The following is a 27,166-nucleotide window of genomic DNA, read 5'->3' on the forward strand; positions in this document are numbered from 1 at the left end:
TTATGTTTTTCCTGTTTGTTCGTTTTTGTTTTTTACATCTTTTTTTCTATATTAACCCTACTGGTGTAGGGTTAATCCCATGAGTATACAAATTACCTGAAAATTGATCTCTGTAGGGCCGGCGCCACAGCTCAATAGGCTAATCCTCTGCCTGTGGCGCCAGCACCCTGGGTTCTAGTCCCAGTTGGGGCACTGGTTCTGTCCCAGTTGCTCCTCTTCCAGTACAGCTATCTGCTGTGGCCCAGGAAGGCAGTGGAGGATGGCCCAGGTCCTTGGGCCCTGCACCCACATGGGAGACCAGGGGGAGGCACCTGGCTCCTGGCTTCGGATCAGCGCAGCACGCCAGCTGCAATGTACCGGCCGTGGCGGCCACTTAGGGGGTGAACCAATGGAAAAAGGAAGACCTTCCTCTCTGTCTCTCTCTCTCTCACTGTCTAACTCTGCCTGTCAAAAAGAAAAAAAAAAAAGAAAATTGATCTCTGTAAAAAATAAAAATGGGAAAGAAAGAGGGAGGGGGAAGAAAGGTGGAAGAATGGGTGGGAGGGAGGTGGGGGGGAAGAAGCATCATGTTTCCAAATTTGTGTATGTTAAATGCATAAAGTTGTATTCCTTAGAAAAAGAAAAAAGGAAAAAAATAGAAATTATGGGATATGTACACTGTGGAAGACTATGCAGTGTTTTTTTTTTTTTAAATGAAATCCTGGCATTTGCAACAAAATGGAGGAAGCTGGAAAACATCATCGTTAGTGAAATAAGCCAGTTACAAAAGGACAAACATCTTGTGTTGTCCCTGATCTGTGATAATTAATAGAGCACCTAAACAGTAATCTATGGAAGTAAAATTGGCACTTTGAGATGAAATGACTTTGAACAGCCCATGTCTCAACTGATGAGGGACAGTTTTTTTTTCATACTTTTGTTGAACTCTTTACTTGGTAAAGAATTAATCATATGTATATAAAGCTAATTGAAAATTGTTAGGAGAAGGAGGTGGAAGAAGAGTGGGAGTGTGGGTGGGAGGGTGGGTATGGTGGGAAGAATCACTATGTTCCTAAGTTGTATTTATGAAATGCATGAGGTTTGTGTCCCTTAAATAAAGGGTTTCTGGAGAAAAAAAAAAGAGAGCCCAAAGGCCCACATCAAAAGAAAAAATAAATCATTAAAATGCTGAATTGGCCAGTGTGGTATGTGGTAAAGTATGGATTTTTGTGTGCACCTTAAGTAGAAGGTTTCTGTGGAAAAAAATAAAATGGAATCAAATTACTTTGGTACAAACTGAAATCCACTCATTCAAGAGTTGATGGAAAATGCGTATTCTGAAAAACCTATGCATGGGTTTCAAAACTTTCTTGCCCTAAGTAAACTTATTTTTAAATTTCCTACAAACTTTTGGAAGTACTTTTGTATACGATAACCCACCACCACCACAATCAAACATCGAGCACACCAGGCACCCTTGGGCTGCTTTGCAATCCCTCCTGCCCATTGTTCCCCAAGACCACATGTAAGGAAATCAATGACCTGTATCCTTCCCCTATAGAATAGTGCTCATTTACATAGTTTTCTTTAATTGGAATTGTACAGTATGTACTTTTTTGTTTGACTTCTTTAACTCAGCATAACTATTCTGAGATTCCGTCATGCTATTGTGTGTATCAACAGTTCACTCTTTTTGATTACTAAGCCATATCCCATCATATGGATATGTCACAATTTGCCTATCTATTTTCCTGTAATGGACATTTGGTTGTTTTTAATTTTTAGCTACAACTAAAATTGCTAAAACTGTTCATGTACAAGCATTTATGCAGATTCATATTATGTACACATTTATACATTTTCAGTTTTCTGTAGTCCATAAATACAGTCATGCACCATATGATGTTTCAATGACAGACCACATATGTGACAGTGGTCTTATAAGACTATATTGCCTGATTATGTTGTCACTTAGCTTGTGTAAGTATAATTTTTTAAGATTTTATTTATTTATTGGACAGGTAGAATTACAGTGAGAGAGAGAGACAGAGAGAAAGGTCTCCCTTCTGTTGATTCACTCCTTAAATGGCCGCAATGGCCGGAGCTGCACTGATCTGAAGCCAGAAGTCAAGTGCTTCTTCCTGGTCTCCCATGCGGGTGCAGGGCCCAAGCACTTGTGCCATCCTCCACTGCACTCCTGGGCCACAGCAGAGAGCTGGACTGGAAGAGGAGCAACCAGGACTAGAACCCGGTGCCCATGTGGGATGCTGTCACCGCAGGCAGAGGATTAACCAAGTAAGCCACGGCGCCGGCCCCATAAGTATAATTTATGATGTTTGCACAAACATGGAATTGCCTAATGCATTTCTCAGAACATATCCCAGTAGTTAAATAATGCATGCCTATCTACAAATAAAATTGCTGTACTGTGTGGTAGGTACAGGTTTATATTTTAAGAACTTGCCGAACTGTTTTCTGAAGTGGTTGTACCAGTTTACATTCCAAATCGGCAGTGCAAAACATACCAGATTTGGCACAGTAGATATTTTTGGTTTTAGTCATTCCAGTAACTATGTCATTCTGACTCTAATTCGTATTTCCCTAATTATTAATGATGTTGAGCTATTTATTAATGTGCTTATTTGTCATTTTGTCATCTATTTATCTTCTTTGGTGATAAGTCTGTTCAATTGCTTTTACTTTTTTTTTAAAAAAGATTTATTTGAAAGGCAGAGTGACAGAGAAAGAGGGAAGGAAGGAGAGAGGGAAAGGGAGAGATAGAGATATGAGAAATATTTGAGAGAGAGAGAGCGAGAGAGAGAGCACTTCTATCCATTGGTTCACTCCCCAAATGGCTACATCAGCAAGTGCTGGGCCATGCCGAAGCCAGAAGCCAGGAGATTCATTCTGGTCTTCCACATGGCTGTATGATGTACATGAGCCATCATACATTGCTTCCTAGGCACATTAGCAGGAAGCTGGATCAGAAGTGTAGTAGTTGGGACTCAAATTGGCATTCAGGTATGAGAGGCTGGCTTCACAAGTGGCGGCTTAACCCACTGAACCACAGCATTAGTACCATATTTTTATTGGAATAGCTTGATTTTTTCTTTATAATTAAGTTTTAAGAATTCTTTACATATTTTGGAAACAGGTACTTTATCAGGTATATGGTTTGTAAATCTTTTCTTCCAACCTGTGCTTTAACTTTGAGTTCTCTTAACACTATTCTCCAAAAGCAGTTTTAAATTTTGATGAAGTCCAATTTACCTTTTTTTTCCCTTTAATAGATTACTTTTTGGGCTTCACATCTAGAAAAATCTTTGCCTAACTCAAAGTCTAAGACTTTTTTCCTGGGTTGGCACTGTGGTGCAGCAGGTTAAGCCTCTGCCTGCAATGCTGGAGCCCCTATCTGAATTCAAGTCTCAGGTGCTTTGCTTCTGATCCAGATCCCTGCTAGTGGAAGATGGCTCAAATACTTGAGCGGCTACACCACGTGGGAGGCTTGGATGGAATCCTGGCTCCTGGTGTTGGTCTGACCCAGTCTGACTGCTGCAGTGAGTTCAGTAAGCAATCTTGTGTAGTTTCAGGATGTGGGTGTTATACATAGTTGTCAGATTTACCCCTATTTCATATTTTTGATGTTATTGAAAAAGGCATTCTGAAAAATTTCAATTTCTAATTGTTCAATGAAAATGTGTAGAAATGTAATTCACTTTTGTATATTGACCTTGTATCTTACAACACTGCTAAACTCACTTACTCATTTCAATTACTTTTTGTAATTTTCAGTGGATCTTAGAAACAGGTCATCACAGGTTCTATAGGTAGCTTATCTCTTCCTTTACAATTTGAATGCTTTTGGGTTATATTTGATCATTTGATTGTCCTGGCTAGAATCTCCAGGAAAATGTTGGGGAAAAGTGATATCTCTTGGAGAAAGGGTAAGTTCATCTTCCTGTAAATATTATTGAGCTTTGTTTTGGAATATAGTTGTATTTCTTGGAAATAGTTTGACCCCTTTGGGACTTGCTTTTAAGGTTTTCTTTTTTTTAGGTGTGATGAGACAAGCTTTTTGTTTTTTCCCCTGGGGCTAATTATTTCCCAACACTGAGGCCAGAGCCTTCTCGACGTTAGTCAGTGCTTTTCCCATGCGGCTGGTGGGCACAGGCACTTTTCTTGGCTCTGTGTTAGCACTGGGCACTGTTCGCTGGGGTCCTTTCAGGTGGTTCTCTCCGCAGCTACACGGGGTTTCCTCAACCCCAGGCCCTGATCAGCACTGTGCTGACAGCAGCCACAAGTCCCCTGTCAATCACCAGCCTCCTGTCTCTCTGCAGCTCCCTCCTCTCTACGCTCTGGCCTTGACCTACAGCCTTCTCGACTTCCAGGACTCCTGGCTCTGTCTCCTCACACCATGGAGTCTTCCAGGCTCCATTGGATCCCTCTTCCCCAAGACACTGGAAACTCTGTCAAGGCAGGGGGCTGGGCAGCCACAGGACTGACCTTGCTTGTTTCCAACCTTGCAGGGATCACCGTCCTCCACTGTCTAACATTCAAGGCCTCATCATATTTGTCCTTTCAAAAATTTCAAGCAAGAAGGCAAACCTATTTTCTGAAATTTAAAAAAATTATTTCATTTGAAAGGAGAAGAGATGAAAGGAGAGGGAGAGGGGGATTAGTGGGGAAAGGGAGAGAGAGGTAGAGGAGAGGAAGGGGGGAGAGGGAGAGGGAGGAGAGAGAGAGGGGGAAAAAGAGAGAGGGGGAGCGGGAGATGAGGGAGAGGGAGAGAAGGGAAAGGGGACAGAGGGAGAGTGATGAGGGGGAGGAGGGGGGAGAGGGTGCAAAGGGGAGGGGGAGAAGGGGCAGAGAGAAAGGGATGAGAGGGAGAGGGAGAGGGGGTAAATGAGAGGAGGGAGAGGGAGAGGCAGTAGAGAGAGAGGGGGAGAGGGAGAGGGAAGAGAGGGAAAGGGAGGAGATGGAGAGGGAGAGGCAGTAGAGGGACAGGGGGAGAATGTATGGGTGTATATGTGCATGTGTGTGTTATTGAGATCTTCCATTGGCTGGTTCACTCGCCAAAGGACCTCAACAGCTGGGGCTGGGCCAGGCTGAGGGCAGGAGCCTGGAACTCAAGCCAGGTTTATCATATAGGTGGCAGGAATCCAAGTACCTGAGCCATCACTGTTGCCTCCCAGGATATAAGTTTTTTGGGGAGCTGGAATCAGAAGTGGAGAAAGGACTTGAACCCAGTCACTGTGATATGGCAGTAACTTACCTGCTGTGCTAATCGCTTAACCCCAAGCCTTTCTGACACTCCAACTTGGCTAGAAGCAGAGATTTTCCTGCTGCTGTTTGTTTTTAAGACTTCTAATTATGAAGACTGTCATACATATGGAGAAGTAGACACAAGATTATAATAAACCTCTTTGCATCCACTGTCCAGCTTAGAGAATACTCAACTCATGGCTAATTGTGTATTACTTCTACTGCCGTCCACGTCTCCACTCATCCCCCTCATTTCATTTGTTGATATTGCAGTGGGTACTTACTTCTTAGCACTGCTGCAAAAAAAAAAATCATATCTAAAATCATGTAACAACAACTTTAAATCACTATCAAATATCCAGTAAGTGGTGAGTGGTCAAGTTTTCCAGATTGTCTAATAATTTTTCTTTTTTAGGTTTGTCTGAATTAGCATTAAAACAATGTACACACAAGATCAAGTCTTTCTAATTCTATAGCAGGGGTTGGCAAACTGCGCTCCACTGGTTGACTGCTTGTTTGTATAAATAAAGTTTTATTAGCACACAGTTGTCTGCAGACTGCCTGGGCAGGAAGGATCTTCTTTCTTTCAGAATATCCAACACCTCGTAGAGAGGCCCCCCATTCGTGCCTGCTGACTGACACTATGAAAGCTTTGCTTAAGTGGGAATTCTCATAGTGTGCCATAGCCTCCCCTTTCCTGAAGAAATAAAACATTTCAAATTGACTTTGTTTGCACGGCTACTTTTTACCTTCAAAAGTGTGTAACTGTATGTCATCTGAGTTTGAGCCACAGAACCAAGGTATCTTCTGCCAGGACTGTTGTCCTTTGGTCCTGCCCTCTCAACTGGATTCAACGTAGCTCACGTTACTGAGTGCCATTCAGGGTAGGTCATTCACCTGCCTTGGGCTGGGGCTCCGGTGATGCAAAAGGGAGTGGCGCTAATTTTCCTGGACTTGGCTTCCAGTAGCCATGGAGGGATGAGCATCTCAGTGAAGCAGATGGCAGAACACAAGACAGGGGAGCGCAGGGTGGTGGGAAGGCTTCTACTCATGCGCAAACCGCAGGGGAGACTCTGTGATGGATGAGGTTGGCTTTCCTGGGAGGGACTGTTTAACTTCGAGCAGCCAAGATGGGTCAGAATTTTGAATAAAGCCAATAAATTAAGCCAATGATGATATCTGGGGGCTGCGACCTTCCCTAATAGAAAGCAATTGAGGGAAACAAGATTGACTTAATTGATCAGAGTGACAAAAGGACACCACAAATGGTGCTAATGAGTCTCAGGCTGTGTTCAAGGTTACTTAGGTGCACTCATCAATATATAGAGAGAAGCTGTCTCCTGAAGTCAGGCTAGTGGAGGTGTCTTAGAAGTCTGATTCTGGAAAGATTCCCCCATCCCCACTTTATTTCAAACGTGTTTATTCTAATGGGAGAGCTGTTCCAGAAGAGAAAGAACAGTAAGAAGAGTAGCCAAGGGGCTTTCTAGTATTTCTAGACCCCCTAACAAGATAGCCCTAGCCCTGGCCAATGGCCATCAGACATTCTATTCTCTTAGAACCCCTGCTAAGGATTCTGTTGGCAGATCACTTTTGTGGTCCCACTGAAAAACTGTGGGACTTGCTCATGGCAGTCCTCTACTCATGTGAACTTGACAATTCTCCTGCTCAAGACTGGGCAGGCCTACTGGCTGGCAGAGGAGGACATACACATGGCATATCCAGCCTTGGGCAGTTTCATTTCTCTTTTCTGGTGTCTTCCCCAGCATCCTGTGTATCTGTTAGTGTGATTTGCCTGACCGGGCATCATGGTGCTGCATGGCAGCCTGCACGTTCCTGGCAGAGGCCCTCTGGGCTTCCGACCTCTGCTCCCCCACTCTGACTCCATCTCATTCCATCTACTCTGCTACGTGCTCTACAGGCACCTATACCAGGTTGCTGTAGCCAGACTTCAGCACCAGCTGTTGGGTTAATGTGAAGTTTATTTTATTTTATTTTTTGACAGGCAGAGTGGACAGTGAGAGAGACAGAGAGAAATGTCTTCCTTTTTGCCGTTGGTTCACCCTCCAATGGCCGCCGCGGTAGGCGCGCTGCGGCCGGCGCGCCGCGTTGATCCGATGGCAGGAGCCAGGTGCTTCTCCTGGTCTCCCATGGGGTGCAGGGCCCAAGGACTTGGACCATCCTCCACTGCACTCCCTGGCCACAGCAGAAAGCTGGCCTGGAAGAGGGGCAACCGGGACAGGATCGGTGCCCCGACCGGGACTAGAACCCTGTGTGCCGGCGCCGCAAGGCAGAGGATTAGCCTAGTGAGCCACGGCGCCGGCCTAATGTGAAGTTTTTATGAAGCACTGTCTTCCCCCAGTTGCCTTATCCCTTTTCCCATTTCTTGGATGTATTTTTTGGAACATTGTTGTAGTTACCTAAGTCAGCAGTTACTATCCCAAATTGTGGGCAAGTTTTCAAAGGACAAACAAATGTTAATGGAATTACTGACAAGTGACTGGAGTTGCTTCTATTGTGAGATGAACCGTGGAAGCATACCACATGCAAGTTTCCAAACCATATGCACATATACTTCAAACACAAGGCACCCAGGATTGAAAAAGAGGGGATGCATATCCTTATAAACATGTCTAAAAATTTTAGTTTTCAAATTATCAACTCAATTGGTAAACATGTATGCATCTTAAAATACAGTTTATGTTTACTGGAGATTATAATTTAACTTGCCACCATTTTCTTACTTTGCAAATTCTATAGACAAAGATTCTAAAAGTTACACAAGAGACATGTGAGATGCTAATTCCCAGTCGATGTTTTCCCTAAATGAATCTAGCTACCTTGTTCAAGCAGTTTTTCCCCCTACGCATAACATAAGTGAGAAATGGGTATGGTGAAAGAATATCTGGTAGAGGTGCAAGGCCTAAACTTCACAGTTATTAAAAAACTGGGAGAGTTGCTTTCTCCTTAGGTAGGGAACTGACACTTCATGAGCCACTCATACGTTTGGTCTCCAACTCAGAAGTCCCTTTAACTAATTTTTAAAATATGTAAAGTGGCCAGTGTCTGGCATATGGATGTTAGCTATTAGCTCTATTTGAATGGCTTTTGTGGTCTACCCAAGTACTACTTTATTTGAAAATGTTAGCCACCTCAGAGAAATGGGTTACTAAAAAACATTCTTTCATTGATTAGTGAAAACTCTTCTTGAGTTCATATTGCATCAGTGTACCAATGAGTTAAAAAAGGGTGGTAGGCACAAAGCCAACTGGTAGATGCTGTGACTTTACTGACAGGACCTAGCCTCTGGTGCCGTGAGTGTGCTCAAATGCTGGTTCTGCTGTGTTCTGGTCATGCAATTTTAGGGAATTCTCTTGGCCTCAGCCTTCTTGGCTGTACAATGGAAAATCTAGCACTTCCTTTGCTAACTCATGAACATTAAATGAGATATCACATTCAAAGAGCCTAGTGTCTGACATAGAATAATAATGCCCCACATAGCTAGCTACTGTTGTCAATGTTACTGTCTTTGTTTTTAAGAACTCTAACTTGATGAAGAAAATAAGCATGTGATTAATTATAAAAGAAGATGCTGCCAAATGCAGTCCTTCCTTAGTATCAAAAGGAAATTGGTTCCAGGATCTCCCTGGATACCAAAATCCATGAATGCCCACGTCTATTATATAAAATAGCATAGCATCTGCATAAACTTAAACACATTCTTCCAGATAATTTAAATAACCTCTAGAGTACGTATATTATCTAACAGATTGTGAATGCCATGGGAATAGCTATTACAATACATTGTTTAGGGAATAATGACGAGAGAAAAAGTCTGCACATGTTCAGTGTGGATGAAAATTTTTTCAAATATTTTTGATTCATGATAGATTGAATCCAAAGATGCTGAAATTGAGAATATGAAGTGCCAACTGTAAACTCGTAAAATCCAAAAAGTTCTGAGGGATTACAAGGAATGATCAGTTTCTTCTAACTCATCCTAGACAAGGGGTCCACTCTCTTACCTCCTCAAATCTTTATCAGACCTTTTTCAGTGATCTGATTCCTGACAACTCTAATTTAAAACTGTACCACACCCACACCCTCTATCCCTACCAACCTGATTTAGTGATTTAGTTTTCTCCATAGAACTGACTGCTGAAATGATAACTCATTCATGTTGTTGCTGTCTGTTCCCACATGGGTCCTCGTCTCCCAGCAGCATGGTCACTCTGTAGAGGGTGGTGAGGTCCCTGCTGCTGGGGAGCTCATTCGTGATCCATCTGGGAGAAGCAGTATCACAACAGGGAGACAGGCTGGGTGTAGTGACAGTGGGAAGCACTAGCAATGAGTGTCAGCAGAAGCCCACAGGTGCACAGTGGGTCTGGGGAAAGGGTGTGAAGGAAGGCGGTGGGCAATGAGGAGGAAGGAATGGAACAGCATTGGAGGCTGCAGGGACTGGAGTGCCAGATGGAGGTGCTCATCCTATCAAAGGATCTGGGGAAACAAGTCACCCGTCTGACTTTGCTCAGGCCTGCTTTGGCAACACACAAAGGACTGGCATAGTGGAGACAGGAAACAAGGCAAGGGCTCCCTCTTCCTTCTGGAGGTGGATCAGTGTTCACGTTCTCTTAGTCTCTCTGTGTCTTGCTGTCCCTAACTTGTCCCATTTTACCAGGGTCCTTGTCAATCACACTATTCTTTCTCTCATTGGTCTCCCTCTGCAATACAGTAATTCCAATCTTTGTGGTATGTTTATTTTTTATATTTATTTATTTATTTATTTATTTTTTTTTGACAGGCAGAGTGGACAGTGAGAGAGAGAGAGACAGGGAGAAAGGTCTTCCTTTGCCGTTGGGTCACTCTCCAATGGCCGCTGCGGCCGGCGCACTGTGGCTGGCGTACCGTGCTGATCTGAAGGCAGGAGCCAGGTGCTTCTCCTGGTTTCCCATGCGGGTGCAGGGCCCAAGCACTTGGGCCATCCTCCACTGCACTCCCGGGTCATAGCAGAGAGCTGGACTGGAAGAGGGGCAACTGGGACAGAATCCGGCGCCCTGACCGGGACTAGCACCCGGTGTGCCGGCGCTGCAGGCGGAGGATTAGCCTATTGAGCCACGGCACTGGCCGGTATGTTTATTTTTAAACTTTTAATTCTGAAATTAATAAACAACATGCACAAACACAAGAAATTCCACAAATACTATTGAGAGGGCTAATATATCTTGTACTCTGCTTCTACCATCACTGGAAAACTGAAAAAAACCTTTCAGACCTGAAACCCATCCAAGTTCCTAAATTATTTACACCCTCCCGGCCCAGGTCTTTTTGAGGGCTCTTAAGGAAAACATTTCATTCTTTGAAAAGCTGTGCTGTCTTTTAAGAGAAATCTTGTTCCAAATGACTTTGACACCTTACAAAACTGACCATTCCATATGGAAGCCATGTGCAAATATGAACAGGATCAAGTCCTGGTAAGATGAGCCCACCCCATCCTCTCTCTTGCTGGATGCAGCCATGGTACCCGGAGAGAGTGCAGGCACAGCTGCCAAAGACACAGCAAAGCCAGTGATGGAGGCAGACAGAGGACAAGGGTAAGAATTCAATACATCACCGAGCTAGTGATGTATTTCCTCCAGTCTCCCCGCTGTGGACTCCACGCAGCTCCAAACACAGAAACGGACATGTGTTGAAGGAGAAGCCCCTCAGTCCTGGCTCAAGAAAAGGAAAAGAGTCCCTAGTGTTCAGAGAAACCATGGAAATGCCTCATTTACAGTTTCTCCTTCTGAAAAAAATTTCTCTCGGTTTTCTGTGTTCTAAGACCTCAAGCAATTCTGTGACCACTTGGGGGATAGCAGAAAGTTAAAACTCTGAGGCTGAGGCGCTTCCTGTCCAAACAGGGGATCTGAAGTCCCTAGAAGGTGGGGAAATTCTCTCTCTGGTTTCTGGCTGCCTGAGCAGTCAAGTGCACCAACATGGGATGAATAAACCCCCAATCACCATAGCTGGCTCAAGGGCTGAAGGGGCAGTGCCCGTGGATGCAGAAACTACTGAGATGATGATGGGTCAGGAGTTGGGAAAGCAACCCCTCCAAGTTGTTTATGAACTCTTGGGCTCAACCCTGAGTTACACATGTACAGATTTGAGCCTACAGAGATTAAACAGACTAAATAGACTTGGAGTATTGACATAGAGGATAGGTCCCAGATTGGCCACAAGGTGGCAAACAAGTGAGATAGAATCCAATACACTCAGACCTCTCAAAAGACCTGACCTTGGAACCACGCTCTGTGAAGGTCTTGGGGAACCTAGAAGTTAAAATCTGACTCCATTTATAGAGCTTACCTTCCAAGGTGAACATAACAGTATTTGCTATAAGATTTCTTAACAATGACCACAATCTCAAAATAGAATATTAAAAAGTTCTAGGATATAATTCAAATTATTCAGCATAAGAAACACAAAAACCCTTAGAGAAATCTCAACAGCTGCTTTTGGGATGAAACAGACTTTGGAATTGTTTGACAAAGACTTTAAAACCATTGTTATGAATATTTTCCCACAAGAGAGAACACTCTTGAAAAACATAGAAAGTTTCAGCAAAGAAATCAAAGATACAAAGAACCAAGTAGCAATGTTAAGAATGAAAAAGTTCATAAAAAACCCCCAATGGATTGGCTAATGAGAGAATGGAGTGACAGAAGGAACAGTTGGTAAATTTATAACTCTAACAATAGAAATTATCCAATCTGAACAACAGAAAAAATATTCAAAAAGAAAATGAATGGAGTCACAGGGGACATAGGGACAATAACAGGTCTAATCTTCACATAATTTAGTTCAGGAAAGCAAGGAGAAAACATGGAGCTTAAAACATTTAAAAAGTGGCTGAAAGAGTGCCTTACTAGGCAATCAATATAATCTAGTATATCGATAGTTTAAGGAAAAAACCTACTTAATCATATGATTAATGAAACAGAAAATACACATGAAAAAAATCTTCATCAATCTATGATAAAACTCTGAGCAAGCTTAGGAAGGAACTTCCTGGGGCCAGTGTTGTGGCATGGTGGGTGACACAGGCATCACATTTGTGCAACAGTTGGAGTCTGGCTGCTCTACTTCTGATCCAGATCCCTGCTGGAGTGCCTGGGAAAGCAGCAGAAGATGGCCTGGGTGCTCAGGTCCCTGCCATCCACATGGGAGACCTGGAAGAAGCCCCTGGTTCCTAGCTTTGGCCTGGACTAGCCTTGGCTGTTCTGGCCATTTGAGGGGTGAACCAGCAGATGGAAGACCTCTCTCTTTCTCTCTCTCTTCTCTTTCTGTAACTCTGCCTTTCAAATAAACAAAAATAAAATTTTTTTAGAAAGGAAGATTCTCTCTCTCTCTACTCTGTCTCTAAAACTTTTTTTTTTTTTAAGATTTATTTATTTATTTGAAAGTCGGAGTTAGAGAGAAGGAGAGGCAGAGGCAGAGAGAGAGAGACAATCTTCTATCTGGTTCACTCCCTAGTTGGCTGCAATGGCTGGAGCTGGGTCAATCTGAAGCCAGGAGCCAGTAGCTTCTTTCAGGTCTCCCACATGAGTGCAGGGGCCCAAGGGCTTGGGCCATCTTCCACTGCTTTCCCAGGCCACAGCAGAGAGCTGGGTTAGAAGTGGAGCAGCCGGAACTTGAACAGGCACCCATATGGGATGCCACAGCACTGGCCCCAACTCTGCCTTTCAAATAAATAATTAATTTTAAAAAGAAAAGAAAGGAATTTCCCCCAGCTAACAAAGAGGATCTACAAGAACTCACAGCCAACATTCTACTTCATGGTGAAAGAATGAATGCTTCTTCTGAGATTATGAACAAGGCAAGGATGGATGCTATTTTTCATCTCTCCTAACTGCATTTTACCAGAAGGCCTAGTTAGTGAAATGTCAAGAAAAATAAAAAGGCATACAGGATGGAAAAAAGAAATAAAACTATATTTCTTAAAAGACAACATGAGGGGCTGGGGTTGTGATGCAGCAGGCTGCTCTGCTTCCCATCAAGGTTCCTGCTAACGTGCCTGGGAAAGCATCAGGTGATGGCCCAAGTGCTTAGGGCCCTGCCACTGTTGCAGCCACTTGGGGAGTGAACCAGTGCATGGAATATGGCTTTCTGCATTTCTCTCCCTCACTCCTTCCCTCCCTCTCCCCTTTACTTCTTCTCTCTCTGTCACACAGCCTTTCAAATAAATAAAATAAGTCTTAAAAAAAGACAACATGATTATTTATGTAGAAAATCCCAAAGAACACACACATATACACACAGTACTCCTAGAACAAGTAATTGAGTTTAGTTTTAGAAAGACTGCAGGAAGTTCTCTCCTCCCTTCAGAGAAAGGTACCTCCTTCTTTGATGGCCCCGTTCTTTCTACTGGGATCTCACTCACAGAGATCTTTCATTTAGGTTTTTTTTTTTTTTTTTTTTGGAGAGAACTTTCACTTTGACTATGACCTTGTCTAAATAAGATCAGAGTCAGCGAACTCAAAATGCTTCCACAGCCTTGGCAACTCATGACAAGAGCCTAGGGTGATTACTGACGCCATAAATAAGAGTGCCAATTTGTTAAGTCAACAACAGGAGTTACTGTGCACTTACTCATGTAGGATCTCTGTCCTTAATGTGTTGTACAATGTGAATTAATGCTATAACTAGTACTCAAACAGTATTTTTCACTTTGTGTTTCTGTGTGGGTGCAAACTGTTGAAATCTTTACTTAATATATGCTAAATTGATCTTCTATATATAAAAATAACTGAAAATGAATCTTGATGTGAATGGAATGGGAGGGAACAGGAGATGGGAGGGTTGTGGGTGGGAGGAAAGCTATGGGGGGGAAAAAGCCATTGTAATCCATAAACTGTACTTTGTAAATTTATATTTATTAAATAAAAGTTAAAAAAATTAAAAAAAAGAAATGAAAAAAAAAAGACTGCAGGAAACAAGATTAACATACAAAAACCAATTATATTTTTATACTAGCAATGAACAATAAGAAACTCAAGTTTTTAAAAATAGCATTCATAATAACTAAAGAACCCTAGCTATAAATGTAATGATCTATTAAAATGTGAATGTTAAAAACTATAAAACGTTGATGAAGGAATTCAAAGAAGACCTTGGTGGGTAGGGGGAGAAGAGGAGAAGAGAATGGAGAAGAGAGAGAACCATGATATTTCATGGGTTGAAAGACCCAATATTGTTAAAATTCATTATAGATTTAACATAATTCCAATCAAAATAGCAGCAAGACATTTTGTAGACAGAGGTAAGGTGATCCTAAAATTTGCATGGAAAGGCAAAGGAATTAGAATTATTGAAACACTTTTGAAAAAGAAAAATCAATTTAAAAGAATCACACCACTTGATTTAACATTCACTACAAAGCTAGAGTAATTGAAATGGTATAGCTTTGGCAAAGGAATAAACATAATGAAAATTGGAACTGAACCAGTAACAAGAAATAAATTCCCTCAAATGCTCTCAATTGGTTTACAACAAATGTGCACAGGGAATTCAGATTCAGTGGAGAAGGGATAATCTTTCAACAAATAGTGTTGAAACAATTGGACATCCATATGTATAAAAATGATCCTTGACCTAAATCTCCCGTTATTAAAAAATCAACTCACAATGGCTCACAGCTTCATCTGCAAAAATATCGAAGTCTAAAACTTTTACAAGACCACATGGAAAAAAGTCTTCATGACCGGAGTCACACAGAAGTTCTTAGACACCTTACTCAAGGCATGACCCACACAGAAAGAGATGGTAAGTTGGACTATATCAAAAGCAAAAGTTTTGCTTTACAGAAGTCACCACTAAAAAGAGTGAAAAGTCAAGTACACTGGGAGAAAATATTTTCAAGTCACATATGTGACAAAGGATTTATACTCAGAATAAAGAACTCTCAAAACTCAAGCATAAAATAAACAACTCACTTAGAAATAGCAAAAAAGCTTAAGCAGATGTTTCACAGAGAGAATACACAGGAGGAAAACAACATGAAAAAATTTCAACTTCATTAGTCATTCAGGAAATGAAAATTAAAGCCATGAAGAAATACCACTATACAAAGGGATTTCAAAACGTATGTGGAAAATGGAAATAAATGATGAGTTTATTTTGGTGCCAAAATATTTTGAAATCCATGCATTTTTTTTTATAATACACATTTTCCATTAACTTTTAGGAGATCCCTCATACATCTATTAGAATGGTTCAAGTTGAAATAAAATAAAATAAAATAAAATAAAATAAATACCAAGTGCTAGCAAGGAGGCAGAGTGGCTGAAACTCTCACACATTGCTGTTGGGAATGCAAAGTGGTGCAGCCACTCTGGAAAGCAGTTAGGCAGTTTCTCATACAGTGAAATATACAGTTACCATCAGAACCACGATCCCACCCCTACTTACCCTAGTGAATTAAAACTACAGTCACCAAAAACCTTGATCTTAAAGCTGTAGTCCTAACTGCCAAAGACTGGAAGTTACTGAAGCGCCCTTTGATGGGTGACTGGATAAACTAACCCTATACGTCTATAGAATGGACTCTTATCCTGCAATACAGAGGAATAAACTATTGAAACACAACTCTGATAAACCACACAAGAATGCTGTAGAGTGAAAAGAAGCCAGCTTTAAAAGGTTAGCAACTGGAAACCATTATACTTAGTGAAATAAGCCAGTCCCAAAAAGACAAATACCGTATGTTTTCCCTGATCAGTGATAACCAACAGAGCACCAAAAATGTAATGCATGGGAGTGAAACTGACACCCTGAGCTTCGATGACTGTTTACAGCCCTTGTCTCTACTGTTGACTCATCACTTAGTGTAGGGTTAATTTTATGAGTATACGGTAAACTTAAACTAGATAGGGAATAAGAGAGGAAGGGTGGGAGCACAGGCAGGAAGTATCATTATGTTCCCAGATCTATATACATGAAATATATAAAATTTGTATACTTTAAATAAAATAAAAAAAAAAGATTAGGCTCTGTTCCTACTCAGATGACTTCATTTACGTGACATTCTCAGGAGACAAAACAGAAGCAACAGACAACAGAGCAGTGTTGCCACTGGACAGGGGCCCGATTTCAACAACGGCACGATGGAGCATCTGGAGGTGAAGAAGTGCTTCTGTCTCCTGATGCTAGCGGCAACGAGACAAGCCTATCCATGTGCTAAATGTCACAGAACTATATACAAAAAGTTTTCTGTATATTAACATTTAAAAAATAAAATTAAGGGAAGACGATAACACTTGCCTCCCGGTGAAGGCTATCTGGAAGGCCATAGCACTGTGAGGACTCATTACAATGTCAGCGGCAAGCAGCATGGTCTTCTGTGTTTTTGAGAATCTGGTATTTGCTGCTCACTTTTATATCACAACTTTTTATATGTGAATTTTATATGACAACTTCTAAATTTTTTTTTTTTTTTTTTGGACAGGCAGAGTGGATAGTGAGAGAGAGATACAGAGAGAAAGATCTTCCTTTTGCCGTTGGTTCAACCTCCAATGGCCGCCGTGGCCGGCGCGCTGCGGCCAGCGCACCACACTGATCCGAAGCCAGGAGCCAGGTGCTTATCCTGGTCTCCCATGGGGTGCAGGGCCCAAGCACTTGGGCCACAGCAGAGAGCTAGCCTGGAAGAGGGGCAACCGGGACAGAATCCGGCGCCCCGACCAGGACTAGAACCCAGTGTGCCGGTGCCGCAGGCGGAGGATTAGCCTATTGAGCTGCAGCGCCGGCCACAACTTCTAACTTCTAATGTTCACAACTACTGTGTAATGTGGAGTCAGCTCAATTTACAGGGAAAAAAACTCAGGTGAAGAGAAATAAAAATAGTAAGTGGATGAGCCTGATCTTGAACCCCACTCACTGCCAGTCACATTCCAAACCTGTTTCTCCACCCTTCTGTTCATTAAATTAACAAAGGCAGGGGAAGTGGGCAGGCAGACACAGAACATGCAGGGTGGGAAGTGAGGATCTCATTTGATTCACACATAGCAAAAGTTGTCTGAGGACACTTCAATCTAAACCTGAATTTCTGGAGGGTTGAAGGAAAGTTAAAAACTATGTTCTCACCAGTTTTTTTCATAATCCTCCAATTTATGATTTTTAATTTTCTTTTTTTTAAAAAAATGTTTATTTTATTTGAAAGGCAAAGTTACACAGAGAGGGACACACACACACACACACACACGGATATCTTTCATCCATTGGTTCACTCCCCAGATGGCTGCGACTCCATCAGGTCTCCCATGTGGATAGAGGGCTCAAGGAACTTGGGCCATCATCTGCTGCTTTCTCAAGTGCATTCACAGGAAGCTGGATCAGAAGTGGAGCAGCCGGGACTTGAATGGGTGCTCATAGGGATGCTGGCATGGCAGGCAGTGGCTTTACCAGCTGCCCCATAATGTTGGCTCCGGTTCTTAATTTTCAATAGGGCTGAACACTTATCTTCATTTATATGAATGTTTTATTTCCCACTAAATAAACATGTGGCTTATAATTCTTGACCAAGTATTTACTAACTCTGTAAATTGCAGTTTGTACATTTGAAGCAAAGAAGAATCATTAAAACAGACCTCCTCTTACAAATCTGATGGTCCTAACAAGTTGTTCTTAAAATTGTATGTATGAGATACATGAAATTTGTTCCATTTATACAAATTAAAAAATCAATAAAAATGAGTTTAAAAAAAGTCATAGTTGGCTCTTCCCTCTTCTTACCACCACCAAAAAATAAAATAAAATAAACAATAAAGTAAATTCATTTTAGAAACAAAACTAAACATTAATTTTTGCTCCATTAGGATACACGTGAATCAAAACACCATATGGACAGTGAATACTTCTCATGCAGCAAGTGAAATGTTTTTGAAAAGACTGAAAGAATTTTGTCTTCTTGCTTATAAATTATTCCTGACCACTTTACTGGATACTAAGCTTCCTTGTTTCACCAAAAACTTTGTCCTCATGTATTTTCTATCAGTTAAGACAGAGATAAGAAGATTGGGTCTCAAAATTACCCTCTTGAATTTTCTATGATTTACACTCTACTAAATATATTTTCTTAAGAATTATTTTGTTAAATCTTGACTCAATGTCTGTATAGAAAAGCCTACTTAGTTCCTTGTGCACTTTTACTGTACAGACTTGGGCAGTCTGTTCCACACCCAAAACAAAAGCCAACAGTAACAAAATAATTTCATTTTCTTTTACTTTGAAAGGGACCAAATACTATCTGAGGACTACTGTAGTCAGGTAATGGGATCTTCTTATCTTCTGTCACTGCTGGGAGGCAGGTGGGCTTCTGAGGCTCATGTGGGGGTACAAGGAGGGAGGCTCACCTTCCAGCAGGTCTCTGGCCAGACCAGGTTCTGCCCCTGTGGACCGAACAAAGTCTGACAGGACTGCGTCCATATCAAGAGTCATAGGATCATGTAGAAGTGCTGCCCAACACTCAGCCGAGGTGGGGTTTGGAAGCAGGCTAGAAACCATCCATCTGCAGGGAAGAAGAGAAAAGGCAACTCACCAACGATGGAGCGGAAGAAATAAGACCCAGTGGAGGAAAGGCATCATTGCCACCTGCTGTTCCACAGCTATGAACTGGTTTGGGATGGCTGCCTTATTCTTCATGGAAGATGCTGTATCACAAAAGTCAAACTAAAATATCAGTCTTCCATACGTGCCAGAAGGGACTAGTGATGCCACAGTCAGAATGTCCGTGTTCCACCTAAACTCACAGGTTGAAACCCAATCCTCATTAAGATGGTATCAGGAGGTAGGACCTTTGGGTGATCAGAACATGGGGTGGAACCCTCATGAATGGGACTAGTGCCCTGACCAAAGACGCCTGGGAGAGAGCTCTTGCTCCTTCTCCTCGTGAGGATGGCACCATCCCATCCATGAGCCAGGAAGCTGACCTCATCAGAGCCCAAATCTGCTGGCACCTTGATCCTGAACTTCTCAGTCTCCATGACAGTGAGAAGTAAATTTCAGCTGCTGGGAAGCACCTAGTTTATAGTATTTTGTTGTTGCAGCCTGAACAGACTAAGACAAGGGGTCAGCACTAGTTCTAATACCTTTGGCCCTACATTTTGTCAGTTTCAATAACAACTGATTGGGGGTAGGTGGGAGATAGACTAGATACTTTAAAATAAATCAAACACCTGAAAATACTTAGTCTACTTAGATATCTTTACGTTTCTAATCCTCTTCCAGATTATAGCTATGTGACACTTCTACAAAATGACTGTTACCCACTCTATCCCAATGATACCTTCATCAACATGTCATCCCACCAACCTCAGACCTCGCCCCTCCTCCAGCTGTTAGGAAAAACTCTAGGCTAATCCACAGCTGGATAGTAGCCAAACTTGCTGAAGATGATGACTAAACTATCTACTCTCTAAGAGTTGTCATATTCATAGTGACAATCTGTCAAAATTCATAAGGAAGCCAAATTTCCTAGGCAGAATAATCCCAGTCAGAAAGATGCAATGGGCATCTGGCAGCTTGACCCTAGGCTGACAATAGCAGCCAATTGTTGGGGAAAAGCAAATACCACGTCACATGTGGGAATGACTCACATGAGTGGACCCATTCTGGGGCAACTGGGCTTAGTCATCGTTGATAAAATGCAAATGAACGCTTGTGTTTGTGAAAATAAGGGGTCAGCAAATTATGGCCTATGGACCAAAAGGAGCCCACCACCTGTTTTGGTAAATAAAGTTTTATTGGAACACAGCCATGCACATTCATTTACATATTGTCTAGGGCTGCTTTTGCACATGGCTGAGTTGAGTCACTAAAATGTGCCGTAGGTCTACAAAACCAAAAAGATTTACTATTTAGACATGTTTAGAAAGTTTGCTGAATCCAATACAGGTGATGGCAATTTTATTCTAGCAAGGATGCAATTAATTTGATAGATTAGGGAGAGGGAGTTTAACCTCCTTGCCACGGACGACAGTGTCTGTTCCTTCTGCAGTCCCACGAGGGTGGGTGTGCCCAGGTGGGTAGGTTCTGTAGTGGCGGCTTGTGCTCTACCGCTGGGCATGGAGGCACAATCTGGGCTCTAGCTCTCCCCTGACTAGCTACGACGTGTGCTTCACCTCTCTGAGCCCATCTGTGCTGCTGTACAAGTGGACAAAACAAGCTCATCTATCTCACAAGGCTGCGAACCAAGTCTCGCAGGCAGAGGGACTTGCATTGTGATGCTATGCTGCACATGGACCCTACATGGGTGTAATTTTCAGTTCATGTGGCTAGAAATTAGGACAACTGTTTAACCTGATGTTTATGGCACCAGTTAGGAAACTGCCTTCTTCCTTCTCTCCATGCACCAGAGCCTCGGCCGGGAGAAGGTCTTCTGTTGCTGCCACCTGGGAGATAAAATGGGAGAACAAGAGCACGTCATTGTCCTTACCCTCAGACTGAGGTCCTGGGATGCTTCCTACTGGGCAAGGCCAATGCCCAAGGCATACCCTCTGCTTTCCTGGGCCCTAAAGGCTTTTGCCTGCTGGCTGACCATCACCTCCCACATGCAGGGGGCCTGGAGACGGGGCGTCTCAACATTCTTCAGTTGAGCAAGCATTTATATTTCAATGATTATCACTTTTGCAGGACAGAGTTATTTTAAACCTTACTAATAAACATTATGACAATACAGTAATTTCAGCTATCATGGTAAAAAACAGATAACATGAAAATGACCATCTAAACCACTTTTAGGTGTACAGTTCAGTGCAATTCAAGTGCATCCACACTATTGTGTAACATCACCACCATCCACCTCCAGAACATTCTCATCTTCTGGAATTGAGGTTCTGCACTCATTAAGCACCAACTCCCCATGCCCTTCTTTCAGCCCCTGGTGAGTACATTTCCACTTTCTAGTTATTTGACTACTCTAGGTACCTCATATAATGATGTATATTGGGGGGGGGGCAAGAAGTTACAGTACATTTCAGCCTCAAGACTTCTTAAACCTAATGCAGCCACCACAACCCAGATCTCATATTCACGCATGATGGTAATCTGTGGTTTGCTGGGCCAGCAGGGATCCTGGTTCTCAATCACCTGAGCTGTCTGTGCCCAGTGCCACCCCATCTGAAGTGCCTGGCTGCGCTGTTGACTTACCCTTGCTAAGCCAACACCCCCCAGCCAGCTGACAGCATGAGGCTCAGGCTGGCTGTGTTTGGGCTCTGTTCACCTTGAGTAAGGGTACTGAGCTCTGAGATGTCTCTGAGGTCTCATCAGTCACCCTGGGGAAGGGGTGTTAGCTCCTCACCGTGACTGCCTCGGACAGGCAGTGCAGTGTGCAGACTGGGAACTGGCCCTAGGATCAGCCCCCAGGGGCCAAAATGGCGCCACCACTTACTGTCTGTGTGACCTTGGGCATGCTGTTTTACATCTTTGTGTCTCAGTTTCCTCAACAGAATTAGGATATTAATAGTACCTCATAGTTGCTATGAAATCTAAGGAATTACATGCTCAGAAAACGAACTATTACTGAACCACTGAATGAACTTAACATGGGCTCCAAGACTGCACTTGCTTCCCAGGCCAGCTAGCAGCAGAACTGCTGCACCAGACCTCTGAGGAACGAGACTCCATCACTGAAGACCCTCGAGCTGCCCCAGTGCCCTCAGCAGAGGAGCAGGAGGACTTGAATACAGAGACATGGATTCCAGACAGGCAGGGGGCCCTTCCCAAGAATGACAGGTACACCATGATCCCCAATCACACTGGTGCTCAGACATGGGCAGGACAACCTGCACTTCTCTTTGACCGCTTCCCTGGCTCCACCTCAGTGCCCAAATGTAGGACAGGGGGATGGGATGACCAGCAAATGAACTCACCAGAACCTTAGTCCCCTCCCTGCAAAATACAGGTCTTGGGCCAGGTGAGTGCAGAATGTGTTGTAATATCCAATGGTTTGAACACCTCAAAAAAGATAGGCGAACAGAGCTTTACAACTGCTACATGAAAACTGACTAAAACAACAAGGAAACAGATTCTTCCTTTTCACTTCTATATATCTGTGGATCTGCCATTCTCTGGTTTCTGAGCTGCCCCGGAAAAACACAACTTGGACTTGTGGATTTCTCGTTTACTCAGCACCAGGCAGGGTTCACACCTGAGGGTTACCACTGTTCCAACAGCAGGTAGACTTCACACGTAGGGGAGCAGCCAGTGGCAGCTGCCTTCTTGGCCAGCCGCTGTGTACACAAAAGGTGGGATGCACCCTAGGCTGTGGCCAAGGATCACCACCAGGACAGGGGCAACCAGCTCTTTCCAAGAGACATGTGTGAATCTGAGAATCACTGCACACATCCTGAATATGGGATACCCAGAAGGCACCATCCTAAACTCAGATTGCAAGATGTCCTTTTGTATTCTTGGTAGGTATTTTTATCACCTCTCTTTACATGTGAGGGCACTGAGGCTTTGGGAATGGAAGAGACTGGCCCAAGAGCTGTTGGGGGCATTGGGAGATGTGCCCCAGCCTCCATATGCTGCACTTCTCCTTGACTATCTCACTTCTGCTTCAGTAGAGCTTTATTAAAAACATGCCTGCATTATATTTGCCAGCAGATCTCACAGCCAGCAATGGGAAGGTGATGTGTGTGTGTGTGTGTGTGTGTAGACGAGACTGGGAGTTGAAGTCAGAGACTTGAAGTCTGACCACTTGGGAAAGACAGAAGACCAAAGGGGCAGGAGGAGCTTCCTTTCCATTCAGAGTAGCGGAATGGCGGTCAATGCCTTGTGTAGCACCCCTCCCAACAGAGAGCCATGTCCCTGAGGGCTTGATCTACTCTGATCCCCTTTCTGTTCTCCAGGATTCACAGTGTCTGGTCCACAGTAGGGCCAGGCCAGAGGTGAGACAGGTATAGCACCTGCCATAGGTGCAAAACATAAGGAAATCAAGATAAGCAGTACTTTAATGATATATTTTTGAAACGTAAAAATGAGTGCAGAGCGGGAAAGGGGAGGGTTGCGGGCAGGAGGGAAGTTATGGGAGGGGGGAAGCCATTGTAACCCATAAGCTGTACTTTGGAAATTTATATTCATTAAATAAAAGTTTAATAAAAAAATTTGCACAAATGAAAAAAAAATGAGTGCAAAAACAATAATGCTCAGTGAACACCGTATTAGATTTTCAGTGAAGGCAGGATCAGGAGGCAGAAGCTTGATGTTCTTCCTTCTGCCTCAGGCTCTGTCGGCCTGGAGAGCACTGTCAGGAACACATGTCGCAGCTGCAGACACTGCTACCCCTAGAGGGCCAGCCTTAGGTCATAGTGACACAAACAAGAGGGGAGCAGCAACTCGCCATGTCTGTCTGATGATGCAGCCCAGTGAACAAAGGTCTCACGGAACAGAGCAGAGAACAGGTCTGGGGCTGAGCCAGAGGCCTGGCTGGGTTGAATTCTCCCCACGTCCTGGCTGAAGTCACTCCACTTCTCTTAGAGGCTTGGTTTCCTTACGTGAACAATAAGGGTGGTAGCGATCTTGCCTCTCACTTGCCGTAAAGATGAAATGAAATGATACCAAAAGAACATATACTATTGTTAACATCACTCTAAAATAATAAATCACTGTATTGCTCTGGTATTGACAATCTGTCCTCTGCTACCCATGCATGCTTAAGTTGGTACTTCAAAAGTTTGTGGAGAAATGGAATTAAAATATAGGCTTATTTTGGCACAAAACATTTTTGAAAACCATGCATGGGTTTTTATTTATTTATTTATTTTTGACAGGTAGAGTTATAGACAATGAGAGGGAGAGATAGAGAGAAGGGTCTTCCTTCCATTGGTTCACTCCCCAGTGGCCGCTACGGCCAGCGCTGCGCCAATCCAAAGCCAGGAGTCAGGTGCTTCTTCCTGGTCTCCTATGCGGGTGCAGGAGCCTAAACACTTGGGCCATCCTCCACTGCCCTCCCAGTCCACAGTAGATAGCTGGACTGGAAGAGGAGCAACCGGGACTAGAACCTGGCGCCGATATGGGATGCCCGCACTGCAAGGGGAGGATTAACCAAGTGAGCCACAGAGCTGGCCCCAATGCATAGGTTTTTCAAAGTTTGCATTTCCATGTACTTTTTGAGGCTCCTTGCAGAATCCCATTGTGAAGGATTAAAATATGAGGAAGAGTCAGGCATGATCTAGCCTTGTCCTGTGTGGTGAGGAGGCTCACCCAGGGAGAAACTCACTGTGGGGTTCATCGACTGTCCTGACTCAGCTGTCAACACCTCTCTTCCAAGGAGTCTGCATGGTCAGTCTTTGCTAACTGCCCTCTGGACCTTGGGCAAGAGCAATGAACTCGGGGGCACACACGTCTGAGGATGTCACATGAGCCAGACGCATCTTCCAGGGCATTTCCACGGTTCAGAGGAGAGTTAAGAGAATCCAATGTCTTTCCACATTGAGACACAGTTCTGCAAAGTTTGGCCCTGCCAAGCATTCATATATATTCAGCACATTATCATTTTCAAAGCTTGGTAACATGCATGACTTTATTTAACTCTGAAACACAAGCTAGAGATAAAGATGAAATCTGAGAGCAATTCTGGCAGTAACAAAATAATTTCTCTAGGACATTCAACCTTAAAGCCCTGGATGAGGAGAGGAGAAGGGCAACAAAGGGGGGAAGTGGGTGGTTAGACAAGATCATAATGGACAGGCTTGCCAGAAAACCAGTGAAGGTGACCATGGGAGTGTCTGGTGGGAGTTAAAGTTCTTCCCACTGTTTGCAGGGCCACCTTGCCCTTGGGTCTTCCCTTGGTAAAGCTCATATTCCCAGGCACTTGGTAGGTTTTCTGGGACCACTGCTTTGACCTAAGGCTTGGAGGGAGGCATGGTGTGGGGTACTGAGCCCATGGCACCTGTCCAGCAGGTGCCTTATGCTGGGGGAGGTACATCTGATGCAAGGCCATGCCTGGGGCCCACGCTAGCTCTTAGAGGCCCTGGAGGTATACCTAACATGAGACAGCAAAGTAAAAAAAAATAAAAGATGCCATCTCAATATCCCAGTCTCTCTACTCTTGAGCTTAGAGGTTTGTGCTGACAAAGAGAACACAGAATTAAGTTATGGAATGTATTTTAAAAATCTATTTCCAATGGAAAAATTTAAGCATGCATCAAAGTAGACAGAGGAATACACTGAATGCCAATGTACCTGTCACTCAGGTACAACAATCACCAGTTCTTAGCCACTTTCATTTCCTTGTTTCCTTTGTACCTGCATTCACATAGCATTTTGGAACATAATGCCGGGCAATGTATCACATCCAAAATATTTCAATATCTCTCTAAAAGAACTTAAAGCACAACTGCAGTATGTAGCACTGTCACCAACTCTTCAGTACAATTAATATTCAAACAGTGAAAAATTTCCAAGGATTTCAAGTCCTACAAGTTCATTTATTTCTAGTCTTCCAGTTTGTTTAGACCAGGATTCAAATAAGAACCATGTGTTATAATTGGTTGATATGTCTTTTTAAAAAAGGTTTATTCACTTGGAAGGCAGAGAAACAGACACACAGAGAGATCTACGGTCTTCTGGTTCATTCCCCAAATGCCCACACAGCTGAGGCTCAGCCAGGCTAAAGCTAGGAGCCTGGAACTCAGTATGGGTCTCCCATGCGGGTAGCAGGGAGTCAGCTACTTGAGCCATCAATTGCTGCCTGCTCATCAGCAGGAAGTTGGACTTGGACTTGAACCGAGGTGCTCCAATATGGGACATGGGTTTTCTATGCAGTGTCTTAACCACTGTGCCAGACACTCACCCCTGATAATGTCTTTTTAATCTCTAGGTCTTGCCTCCATCTTTTTTTCTGTTTGTTGAAATACGTCACGGAGTTTTCTGCTGTCTACCTTTTTCTTATTGTTCCCGAGGTAGCATGCCATGTGCTCCTGAGTCCTCTACTTCCTGTGAGCTGGTGCTTGGATGTAAGGACTTGACAGCATTCAGTTTCAACTTTAGGCAAATCCTGGTGCTGTTTTCTTCCACCAGGCACAAATAAATGTTTGATGATCTCTACTTAAGATGACATCAGCCATGGATGACCACTGCCTAGACCAAATAATTAATTCAATAGAAGATGCGTATAATATCTAGTTTTTTTCATTTTTTAGCTGAGATACTTATATAAAGGGAAACTTCTACTAATGCACTATTTGGTCACCCAATGGTAGATTTCAAATAGAAAAGTGAAGATAAATGCTCTACTTACTAGTTTTGAATTCATCATTTTTACTGGATGAACTGCTTTACTAGCTTCCTCCAGTGGTGATTAATTCATTTTCTTCTTTTTAAAAATACCATTTTGCATTCCTGGATTTGAACATATTTGATGCAATTCAACCCATCCAATACAGAAGCAGTTATCATCTTTACTGGAGCTCAAATCATCCTAACATGGTGGGGGGAGCCCCTTCAAGTTGGCTCAGGAGTCCCGAGTCACGTTGCCTTGACCTTGGTGAAGCTGATAGTTCCTTTTCTGTCAGGTCTGACAAGATGTCTCCGATTCTTCTTGTACATTTACTGATCCATATCCGGAATCTGACATTTTCTCAAGGAACCATGAGTCTTTTAGTGAGAATGGTTTTTCAGGACCACAGTCTGGGAACTTAGTGTACCTATCACTGCTGGATTATTCATGATTTTTAGAACTTTTTAGTGGCCAAAGCTGAGAGATATTTTAAGACAAAAACACCTTGGGTTCATTTTAAAAATAGACTTCAAAGGCATTAATTAACTTCATCCATTTTACATATGAACCTCTTCCCTCATCCCGGGTTCATAAAAACATCAGAAATGACAGAATACCACACAATTACCCATTCAATTCATCCTACAATATACATACAAGAGTCTCAGAATAAATTTA

The 27,166-nt window shown here is 43.0% G+C and overlaps 1 protein-coding gene across 1 annotated transcript in view; it reads right to left on the reverse strand.

Annotated features, from left to right (window-relative positions):
* OTUD7A (OTU deubiquitinase 7A) overlaps window positions 1–27,166 on the reverse strand; it is a 363,177-nt gene that overhangs the window by 127,270 nt on the left and 208,741 nt on the right. Inside the window, exons 4-5 of the mRNA XM_062204557.1 lie at window positions 20,566–20,657; window positions 18,621–18,775 (exon numbers count right to left, since the gene is read on the reverse strand). Coding sequence (XP_062060541.1) covers window positions 18,621–18,771 — 151 coding nt within the window. The 5' untranslated portion in view covers window positions 18,772–18,775; window positions 20,566–20,657. The remainder of the gene's footprint in view (window positions 1–18,620; window positions 18,776–20,565; window positions 20,658–27,166) is intronic.

This window comes from Lepus europaeus, chromosome 11 (assembly GCF_033115175.1).
Source record: "Lepus europaeus isolate LE1 chromosome 11, mLepTim1.pri, whole genome shotgun sequence".
Taxonomy (NCBI): domain Eukaryota; kingdom Metazoa; phylum Chordata; class Mammalia; order Lagomorpha; family Leporidae; genus Lepus; species Lepus europaeus.